At 45.5% G+C, this 11,234-nt stretch overlaps 1 protein-coding gene across 1 annotated transcript; it reads right to left on the minus strand.

Annotated features, from left to right (window-relative positions):
* Positions 1–8,675: 8,675 nt before the first annotated feature.
* Positions 8,676–11,230, minus strand: RPL15 (ribosomal protein L15). Its single transcript, XM_043893482.1, has 4 exons — positions 11,096–11,230; positions 10,506–10,688; positions 10,266–10,402; positions 8,676–9,031 (listed from the first exon to the last, which is right to left on the minus strand). The coding sequence occupies exons 2-4, from the start codon at positions 10,675–10,677 to the stop codon at positions 8,726–8,728; spliced, it is 615 nt and encodes a 204-aa protein (XP_043749417.1). The 5' UTR covers positions 10,678–10,688; positions 11,096–11,230; the 3' UTR covers positions 8,676–8,725.
* Between the last annotated feature and the right edge of the window lie 4 nt (positions 11,231–11,234).

The following is an 11,234-nucleotide window of genomic DNA, read 5'->3' on the forward strand; positions in this document are numbered from 1 at the left end:
AAAAACAAAACCAACTACCAAGAGGGCCATGGAACCCCTTTGTTGCTGGGGGTGGAGTTGCGGGTGCTGCGCCTGAGGCGTCTGGATCCTGCTAATGCCCCCATGCTGCCCACCCCCCTAGCTTCTGGGCACCTGTGACCCTCAGCGAGGCCGCCCTGGACTTACACTGGGTCCCCTTGCCCAGGGTAACCCCAGCCTGAGACCGGCTGGTACAGGAAAGGTGCGAAGGCCGTTTCCCTGCCGTGTGTCAGGATGCCCTCCGAGGCATCACTCCCTCTCCAGTGGTCCTTGTGGAATCGGGCAGAAACCCCCCTGGGAGGCTGAGACCCCTGGGACTTGGCTTCTCTCTTCCTGTCCACTTCTTGGACAGCACGCACGTTTGTGATAAACCACACACAGGGACTCCTGAGCTGGAATCCGCTTCTGTCTCAAAGTTCAGCTTCTTTAGGGAAAAATGTTAGCATAAAAATTTCTCCTGATTGCACTGAGATGGAACAGGATTTGTTTTTATATCCAAGTTGATTATGACATACACTGGAGTTAAAGACACTTTACATATTTAGAAACAATGTTAGCTCACTGAGAAATTATTAAGGATTAGAGGGTTAGTGAGAATTAACACATTTGGATAAGAGGATATCAGTGATCCATAAATGGACAATCCAGATCTTTGGTCTGCAGAAAAAGGGCTCCTGGGACCCACTCTTGGGGGTTTCCCTTGTAGCTCAGTCAGTAAAGAATCTGCCTGCAATTCGCAAGACCTGCAGGAAAAGGGCTCTTCCTGGTCTACTTGGAAGACTCAATGTTTGATAAAGTGGTAACCTGGGGAAAAGCAGAGTCAGAGGAAAGGGAATCGGCTCTTAAGAGAAACTTCCCTCATGCCGTCATGACATAATAGATAGACCCCTTTGTTCCCCTGCAGAAATGCTTCTGTCTACCAAGTCTGACTAGACATCCAGACTCTCAGAGTGTTCCTTCTCCCCAGGTAGCACGGGAGAAATGCTGACTGACCCTGGGTGGACTGTTCACCTATTTTACAAATGACAGGATTTATCCTGAAAGATCCCCCAAGATGATCTGTCCAGGAAATGGGAGTGCAGGGGCTGAACTCAGCTGGTCTGACTCTGGTGCCCTTGTCTTTAACCGCTGCCCCCAAAACGCACAGCATTGTCTCACGTTTATCATGAGAGGTGCACACGAGGTGGAGCAAGAAGCTTGCCGAAGGCATCAGGTGGTGGTTTAGTTGCTAAGTCGTGTCCGACTCTTTGCGACCCCGTGGGCTTTAGCCTTCCAGGCTCCTCTGTCCCTGGGATTCTCCAGGCCAGAATACTGGAGTGGGTTGCCATTTTCTTCTCCAGGGGATCTTCCCGACCCAGGGATCAAACCCATCTCCTGCATTTCAGGCAGATTCTTTACCGACTGAGTTACCAGGGAAACCCTCAAGGGTGGGTCCCAAATGTATTCTTTGTCTTGTAAAACAAGTTGGACTTATGCCTTCCCTTCCTCTAATTAATTAAACCCTCATAATTAAACCCTCTTGGAGAAGGAAATGGCAACCCACTCCAGTATTCTGGCCTGGAGAATCCCATGGGACTGAGGAGCCTGGCGGGCTACAGTCCAGGGGGTCTCAGGAGTCGGACACGACTTAGTGACTAAACCAAACCAATTAAGCCCTCTAGATTTAATAAAAATCTTCTTCAAATAATTTCTCCTGGTCCCACCTACACTACAGAGTATTGTCGGGGTGGGTGGGGGGGGGTGTCAAGGAGGTGGCCATGGTGATCACTAACAGCCCTTGAAAGTCAAAGCAATCTTGACTAGTCTAACCTCCCAACCCTACTTAAAATCTGTTACAAATCTGCCAGACCTCGAGATGAGTTTTATTTTATTTAAAAAGGCAGCGGCTTTTCTAACACCTGATGACATTCATGAAGACCAAAAGCACCATCCTGAAACAATGAGAATGCTGTTACTCAAAGCATTTCCAGAACTTCAGACGGATTTTACAAATCACACAAAAATAATCAATGAGGGACTTCCCCGGCGGGCCAGTGGTTAAGGCTCTGTGATTCCAATGCAGGGGGCGCTGGTTCGATCCCTGGTCAGGGAACTAAATCCCACATGCTGCACGGGGGCGGGGGGGGGGGGGGGAATAACACCAAAATCACCCAAATACAAAAAAAATCAATTATATTGTTGCATAATTAAACATACTAATTTCTACTGTTACACCATTCCATTAGGAAAGCTTAAAGCCTTTCTGTTGGCAGCTAACAGCTTTTGTGGTGGTTTCTAGCTTTGGATTTGGCCCTTCCTAGTCTTGCCCTGGGCTTTTTTGTTGATCTGACTCGGGAAGCCTCCAGTTCTCCACTGATGGACTGTATTAAAAAAAAAGAGAAGAAAAGAATAGAATGGAGCATAGAGGAGCAAAATCTGTAAGCAGTCATTGTACCAACATATCTCATACAAAAAGGAAACAAGAATGAGCACATCAGAGAACTACTAAACTGGGAGGAAGGCAGAGAATTTACACATCTTTCATTCCGGTCACAATGTTATACTAGATGTGTTGACAACAATGGATTCTAACAGGTCCCCCCCACAGAATCTACCTACCTAGAAGCCAATGGGCTGTGGATGATCAGTTCTTCAGTTTTCCTTTCTGATACGTGAAATTTCCTCACTCAGCTAATAATCAACCTCTGGAACCTAAATAGTATCTATCACTAAACAGTGATTAGATAATTATGTTACCCATCAATTACTGTTTCTAAACCAACTAGGACTGCCAAATAACAATAGAATTGCAAGCACATGAGTTCAGATGTTCCTAGCATACTAATTATATTAAATGATTAATCAATTTCTGTGGGTGGGGGCAGTGAATTGCCCTTTCCCAGGATTTGAGAGTGAGCTGTGAAGTGTGTGTTTTAGCTGCTTCATTAAATTTGAGTGCTTTGATGATGTGTTTTACAAGTACAGGCTAACTATGCCACCTTTGCAGCAGATTTTTTTTTCTTTAGGAAACTTGATCAGTATTTCCTAGGAGGCTGTAAATTTATTTTTCCTATATGAAAATGGTTGAAAAGTATATGTATACTGATTATTTTCACTGCAGCATGAATAACAACAGCTAAAAATCTATGAACAAGCTAAACATCCAACCAACGTTCCCAAGGCTGAACTAGAGGATGATGGTGGGGAAGGATTCCCGGGTAAAAACGACCACTTTGGGTGAGTCTCTGTGGGGTGGTCAAGACGTAGCTGGTGGCGTGTAGATGTAGCATGTCGCCTCACTGCTGGTATGTCAGGCTGTGTGATGCTTCCAGGACAAACCCAAATAATGCGTATTTTTCTCCAAATGGTGGATATTTATAAAAGCTCAACTGTTCACAAATATTCAGTTCTCTCTCTTACCTGGTGAAATCTCACTTCCCCACGCTGAACTCAGGTAGAGCCATGGAACTTGCTTCTGACGACTTCCTGAGAAAAGGCTCTGAAAGCTGGGGCATGCTGCCTTTGCCCTTTGCCATGGACAGCTGGCGATGTGCTGGAAAGGCTGTTCCATAACCTGGTTTCTGGGATGAGGACCATGACCAGCCCTCCATGAACATGTAGGGTTTGTTCAAGAAATAAGCCTTTATAATTTTAAGCCACTGAGTTGTAGAGGTTGGTACCTGACTGATGCAATATACCTTACTAATTTCCCTTAGGGATTTCAGAATCTGGAGGTGGAAGGAGTGCTTAGAATTGAAAGGGTAAAACAAACAGCTGCGCTTTTGAGAACTTACTCTACATAAGTGAGGTAGAGGGAAGTGAAAGTAGATCGGTCACATCCAACTCTGAGACCCCATGGTCTATACAGTCCGTGGAATTCTCCAGGCCAGAATAAGCCTTTCCCTTCTCCAGGGGATCTTCCCAACCCAGGAATCGAACCCAGGTCTCCCGCATTGCAGGCGGATTCTTTACCTGCTAAGCCACCAGGGAAGCTCAAGAATACTGGAGTGGGTAGCCTAACCCTCTATAGTGGATCTTCCCAACCCAGGAACTGAACCTGGGTTTCCTGCATTGCAGGCGGATTCTCTACCAACTGAGCTATCAGGGAAGCTCATTCTACATAAAGTCACCTTTAAGAAATTTAAGAGCAGAGAAATGATGAAACGTAGCAACAGTAAGGTAGCAGCCACCCTACATTTCATTTAATATAGCATGGTACTTAAAGGTGTATGGATTTTACTAGAAAAATGGCCAAAGGATTACAATAGAAGGTCACCATAAGACAAACTAAGACAAATATAAAAAGCAGGCTCGACTTCCTGAGTTCATCAGGGCCAAACAAGGCTATGCTATCATAAGAAAAAGTGCAGATAACAGTAGCTTAATGCAACAAAGCTTGCTGGTTTGCGCAGGCTGATGGGGTTGAGCAGCTTTTTCTACCATTTTCTAGCTAGGAGATCAGAATCACTGGCCTTCATTGACTTACCAGCTCTTCATTGCCTTGGAAGGAGATGTGTCATTTGTTTTCGTGTATTGGCAAGAATGCCATTAAGACCCCTACCTAGAGTACAAGGCACTGGGTAAAACATAGGTCAGCTGTAAGCCCAGGAAAAAAGCTATGGCATGTGGCTTTGCTTCTGCCACACTCAGAAGAATAAAAATAAAAGTAGATGACAATTCTGTCAGACTGGACAAGCAGAATCTCTGTCAGTACATTCATTTTTTTTTCCTTGCTTGCTATTTATGATAAACTGTTTTTTGAACAGTTTTAAGTTCACAGTTAAATTTCTCCTAAACCATCTGCCCTCATATGCGTACAGCCTCTCCCATCATCAGTATCCTCTTCCAGCATGGTACATTCGTTACAGTTGAGAAGCAGCATTGCAATATTATCACTAACTACCATAGTTCACAGTAGGGCTCGCTTTTGAAGTTGTACATTCTGTGAGCTTAGACAAACGTATAGTGATATTATATAGCACTAGAGCATCATACCGGAGAAGGCGATGGCACCCCACTCCAGTACTCTTGCCTGGAAAATCCCATGGATGGAGGAGCCTGGTAGGCTGCAGTCCATGGGGTCGCGAAGAGTCAGACATGGCTGAGCGACTTCACTTTCACTTTTCACTTTTATGCATTGGAGAAGGAAATGGCAACCCACTCCAGTGTCCTTGCCTGGAGAATCCCAGGGACGGGGTCGCACAGAGTCGGACACGACTGAAGTGACTTAGCAGTAGCAGCAGTAGCAGAGCATCAAACACCATGGCTTCTGGCCGCAAATTATCCTCGGTGCTCTGCCTACTCATTCCGTCCTCCCTCTGACCAATGGCGGCTACAGAGACGCAGATGACACCATCCTTATGACAGAAAGCACAGTACTAAAGAGCCTCTTGACGAAAGGGAAAGAGGAGAGTGAAAAAGTTGGCTTAAAACTCAACATTCAGAAAACTAAGATCATGGCATCCAGTCCCATCACTTCATGGCAAATAGATGGGGAAACAATGGAAACAGTGAGAGACTTTATTTGGGGGGGCTCCAAAATCACTGCAGATGGTGACTGCAGCCATGAAATTAAGACGCTTGCTCCTTGGAAAGAAAGTTATGACCAACCTAGACAGCATATTAAAAAGCAGAGACATTACTTTGCTGACAAAGGTCCACCTAGTCCAAGCTATGGTTTTTCCAGTAGTCATGTATGGATGTGAGAGTTGCACCATAAAGCAAGCTGAGTGCCGAAGAACTGATGCTTTTGAACTGTGGTGTTGGAGTAGACTCTTGAAGAGTCCCTAGGACTGCAAGGAAATCAAACTATTCAATCAGTCCTGAAATTCATTGGAAGGAAATATTCAGGAAATATTTCAGGACACGAATGAGTGACTGAACTGATCCTGTTTACTGTCTCCGTAATTTTGCCTTTTCCAGAATGTCATATAGATGGAATCATACAGTAATATACATACTGTATATTAACTCTGCCATTCTGCTTCTAGGAATTAATCCTACAGATAAATGAAGATATATGCAAAAAACTTTTTGTAAAAGAGACTGGAAAAAAAAGATATTCAACAGTAGGGGCCACATTAAACAACTTATCAATGTGCGCTCATAAAAAAGAACAAAGCATCTCTTGATGAACCGGTATAGAATAAGCTCAAAGATAATGTTGTTGTTCAGTCACTCGGTTGTGTCTAACTCTTTGCGACCCCATGGACTGCAGCGTGCCAAGCTTCCCTATCCTTCATCATCTCCCGGAGCTTGCTCAGCCTCATGTCTGTCAAATCAGTGATACCTTCAGAAATATATAACTACATGAAAAAAAGAAATCAACATGTGTGATATCCTACCATTTGGGTAAAAAGGAAAAAAAACATATATATTGCATTTATATACTTATAGAGTTATCTCCTGATGGGAAAAAACATACTGATCACATTGCCTCCAGAATGGGAACTGGAGAGGCAGCAAGACTTCTACTGTAGTCCTTAATTTTATCTTTTGAATTTTTAGCCATGTCAATGTATTACATACCAAACTTTAAATGTTTAAGAGGCCAGTAATTCAGACTGCCACTGGGCAACCTTGGGCACTTGCTTCCTCTGCTTCCTTAATGAGAAGTCTCCATCTTCTGGGGTTGTTAAAATCCAACTGCCCGACTGCTGAAGAAAATCCTAATCATCAACTGGGGTATATTTGAACCAACTGCTTATCTTTCCAAAGGGTACAACTTACAGAGTTGTCAGGGAACGCTTCTGAGGTGACAGGTATTATCTGATGAGTGTTCCTGTAATACAGGCATTAGAAAGGGCCTGGAGTGCCTGAGAAACTGCCAGGAGTGGGAAGAGCTATTACAGAAGGAGGTCAGCAGTGAGACCACAGGGTGCGGCAAGGAAGACCATGGAAGCTATTCAGACTGTGATCTAAATACAGGGAACCCAGACCTTTGACCTCCCCTCCCCAACTGGCAACCTAATAGTTGGAAAAACAACTTTCAAACAAGTTTTTCTAATTCATGCAAGGACCAAAGAAGTGTGATAAAAACTAAGTACTATCCATTTCCCCTGAAATTGTTGACTGTTTCGGCCATCATTTTGTTGTGTCTTCTTGCAGGCTGGTTTGCGTTGAAGCCTACTAGTATTAAATGACAAAAGATAACAGAAGGTCCATTTGTTTTGGTTTAATAGACATTTATTCTGTTATTATATAGTTGAACAACCTCTACACACAAAATATGGTTTAAGATTTTTTTGAGTTGGAAGGAATTTGGGTCTTAAAAGGTTTTGCAAGCCTGTTTTCTGGAAATCACTTAAGTGGGCCTTTTTAAAGATCCTTGAAAAAGAAAAATTGGTTCAAGAAAACCAGTGATTAAATTTCAATACCAAACTACTTATGAAGATAGCAAGCCAAGAATTGGGGTAATTCCTCTTCTGTATTTTCTACACTCAAATCCACCCTCGGAAACAGAAGCCTAGTCTATGGGAAGACATGATGGAACAAGCAGAATGAGGTGGTAAGGGCAGTCACAGCTGGTGGCCCAGCAAGTCTGGAACGGTGAGGCTGGTTTGAGCAGGGATGGAACTGTAGACAACACAAAGTTGGAGGCCAACTGAACTTGCACTGACACCAACATGAATTTTCTCCGTAGCCTTTTAAGAATGGAGTGACTTGACCCTAGAGAATAGACTACACTTAGCAATGATACTTTTAAATATAACCACCTGTATTTCCCCCACCCCCTAATGTGGCTTAGAGTTCATGATGGTCACAAACTAATACTACAGATAAAACATTTAACTTTTTGATCCAGGTTTTTCCTACCATCCTACACTTGAAAGGGATCTGATGAACACCAAGCCCCCAATCCTAATATCACTACCTTACAAACCTTAGAGCTAGTAACTACCCCCCGCCACGTATCTAATGTTCAATTTCCATCAGTTTTAATCGACACCAATGTATACACGACCATTTTGCATGAAGTTCAGTATTCTACATATCCCAAAGCCTGAACCAGGAGCTTTATATGAACTTCAGTGGTACCATGGAGGCCAAGGCAATTTAATTTAGGTAAACCAGGATTTGATTCATTTGTCAGAACCCTCTTGCAACAGGTCTATTCAATTCTCTTAAAAATGGTGGCATTACTTTTTGCTTTTCAGAAGAAGCAGTTACATAAATGTAGTATTAGATTAAGCCTAAATGTAGGTCCTAGTCAAAAATTTCGTTATTTTTCTGCATATGATCATGAGAAAGATCAGGACACCCTTCACATTTCCAAGGAAAATCCAACCGAAAATGTTGTCCCTGCCAAACTCCATAAAACTGCAGAGCATTGCATCACCCCAATAAAGCTGCAGGTCTCACCACATGCATCAACAAATCTACAGGGTTAAGTTTCTGTACTCCTCTTTTACAGAATTTTACACCTATTGTACCAAACAGCATTTTAAACACGGACACATCAACTCCCTAATAAAGCAAAAACAAAGGCATTTCCCTTATTAAAAACAAGATACACCATCACTTCATACACACTTATATGTGTAAGTGTAAGTAACTTCAATAAGTCTTCAAACATTATTGCACTTTTAACTTTCATAATTTGACAATGCATTCAATGAAGCAATCTGCAGACAACTAGTTTTAACAGACAAATTAAAAAACACTTTTAAGCAGACAAGAACGTCCTAAATTGTTTATTAGATTAAGAACTTTACAAACATTACGTATATTAGCGGTAGCGGTGGAGCTGGAGAGTATTGCGCCTTCTCCAAGCTGCACGACGAGAGCCACCGATAGTGTGGTGGAACTTGTGGCCCTTGCCCAGGCCGCGGCTCTTTCTGCCTGCAGACGTCAGCCCCCGCATCTCCCTGTGCTTGTGGACTGGTTTGGTGATCCACTGGGTGTCAGGGTTTCTTCTGATAGCTTTATGGAATGGATCAATGAGGATAACCTCAAAGAATTTGTATGTAGAATCTTCACCAACCCAGTAGGAATTCAGGACCCTCAGGGCCCCACAGTGGCGGCCAGCGCGCTCCTAGGACAGGAAACAAAGGCCCAAGGTCAGCCTTCCACACATCCCAGTAACATATTAAGACAGCAAATTCACTAGACAAGAGACTAAGCCTTCTGACTTAAACTACTCAAATACTCAGCATCTCCCCACAGGCTGGGACCCCAGGAAGAAGGAAGACTTAACTAGAAAATAACACAAACATGCTTATTTGAGACCTTTCTCTTAACAGCTTCTTGCCAATTAAGGTGTGAATACTAGTGTCTAGCTAACCAAACTTAGTATTCTGGAACCCAGCACTTTTCTAGTACAAGGAAGTGTTAGCAAACTTAAGAGAATTCTGAAGGCTACAAAGGTCTCTTCCATGGCCTTCTATGCCTTTTCTTTTAAAACAAAATATTTTTCGCTTATAGCGGGCAACAGGCCCATGTTGGACAACCTCTTCAACAGAGCATAGCTTAATTTACTAACCAAGAAAGACAACTCATAACAAGTAACACCTGGGGAGACTTCCTCTTTAAGATGTTTAATTGCCCTTTAAAAGTTTAGGCTCCACAGGTTCACATTAATTTATATGACCTATGGGAGATTCCCAAATGAAAACTAAATTCTGGTAGCAACTCAACTAGATTGCACGTCTGTGCTTAGTCGTTGTCTTTGCAACTTTTTGTGACCCCATGGACTGTAGCCCACCAGGTTCCTCCGTCCATGGGATTTTTCAGGCAAGAATACTGGAGAGGGTTGTCATTTCATCCTCCAGGGGATCTTCCCCACCCAAGGATCAAACCTGCATCTCCTGCGCTGCAGGCAGATTCTTTACCACTTAAGCTGGGGGGAGGGAGGAGATGGGCGAGAAACCCTTTTCTGTATCATGTCAGAACCTAATTCCACGTATTTATTTATGTGTTAGAAAACGGGAATTCTATCACGACAAACCAAACTGGATGACATCTAACACAATGTTATGTATTTCTCTTCTCCTTACAAAAGGCTTTATCTTCCCACGTGTCCAATTTTAATGTTGACGGGGAGTTGTCTTTAAAAAAAAATAGTGCATCTATAAAGGTCTTGCACTTTTCCCCCTAAGTAGGTGTTGGAAAAGATTTACTGAGGTTAGTAGAAATAAAAATAACCAAACCACATGTCAAACACAACAGGGCTCACCTAGGTACAAGTGAACCACCTAACAGCAGCCCAGATCCTTCTCCATCACCTCCAGGAGGTGACCAACACGCGAGCCACTCAAGAAGTCTCTTACCTCCGCAACCGACTGCAGGCTTCGAGCAAACTTGAGCTGGTTGACACCATGGTGGACAGGCTTGCCGTAGGTGGCACCCTTAGGAACGGGGCGTTTGCGGCCCCCACGGCGCACACGGATCCGGTATATGACATAGCCTGTTTGAGAGGAGGACGACAGGGAGGCCGTGAGAGCGGAGGCCTCGGGACGGGCTTCCCACGCCGCCACCTCAGGCGCCTCCCGCCCCGGGGCCCCCCTCACCTTGCTTGGCCTTGTAGCCCAGCCTGCGCGCCTTGTCGGGCCTGGTGGGGCGCGGGGCGCGGTGCAGCGCCGAGAGCTGGCGGTACTGCCAGCAGCGCACCCGCAGCAGGAAGCGCATCACGTCTGACTGCTTCTTCCTCCACAGCTCCTGGATGTACTTGTAGGCGCCCATGTCGGCTCACCCTGGGGATACGCGGGCGTCAGACAGCACGCGCGCCGCGGGCAGCCGTCCGCCTCAGCGCCCGGCGGACACAAGGCAGGCGCGGTGATGGAGCGGCGCGGCGCGGGTGAAGACGCCTACTCCTCCCGGCCCGCCGGCCTCGCTTTCGAACGCCCGAGGCCCGGCTCCCCGCACCTCCCTCTCCGCGCCCCGGGCCCAGCTCGGGTCCGCGCCGCCATCACCGCATCCCCTACCCAGCCCGGTCCGGGGGGCCGCCTCTCCGCGCCCCGCGCTACCCCGCGTCTCAATCAAACCCGCGCCGGGCAGGAGGCAGGAGAAACTCCCAGGACGCAGGGCCCCCGAGCCTGGATGGCCGACGTGGAGGGAGATCGGCGGCGGATGAACCGGCAAATATCCTGACACTGCCTACCTGATGGCTGCCGCCTGACGGAAAGGAGTAAACCTCTCTCCCACAATCCCTTTGGCGCTCCGCCCCCGACGACAGCAAGCCTCCTTCCGGTGGAAAGCGGCGGAGGCGCAGGGCCTCATGGGATATGTAGTTCCGGCCT

The sequence above is a fragment of the Cervus elaphus genome, chromosome 32 (genome assembly GCF_910594005.1).
Source record: "Cervus elaphus chromosome 32, mCerEla1.1, whole genome shotgun sequence".
NCBI lineage: Eukaryota > Metazoa > Chordata > Mammalia > Artiodactyla > Cervidae > Cervus > Cervus elaphus.

What these genes read in the sequence shown, in the direction of transcription:
- RPL15 (XM_043893482.1), bottom strand. Translation starts at nt 10,677, where the DNA reads ATGGGCGCCTACAAGTACATCCAGGAGCTGTGGAGGAAGAAGCAGTCA. An exon ending in GGGCTACAAGGCCAAGCAAG is followed by an intron (nt 10,403 to 10,505) that starts GTGAGGGGGGCC and finishes CCTCTCAAACAG; the next exon opens with GCTATGTCATATACCGGATC. An exon ending in GCCTGCAGTCGGTTGCGGAG is followed by an intron (nt 9,032 to 10,265) that starts GTAAGAGACTTC and finishes TTCCTGTCCTAG; the next exon opens with GAGCGCGCTGGCCGCCACTG.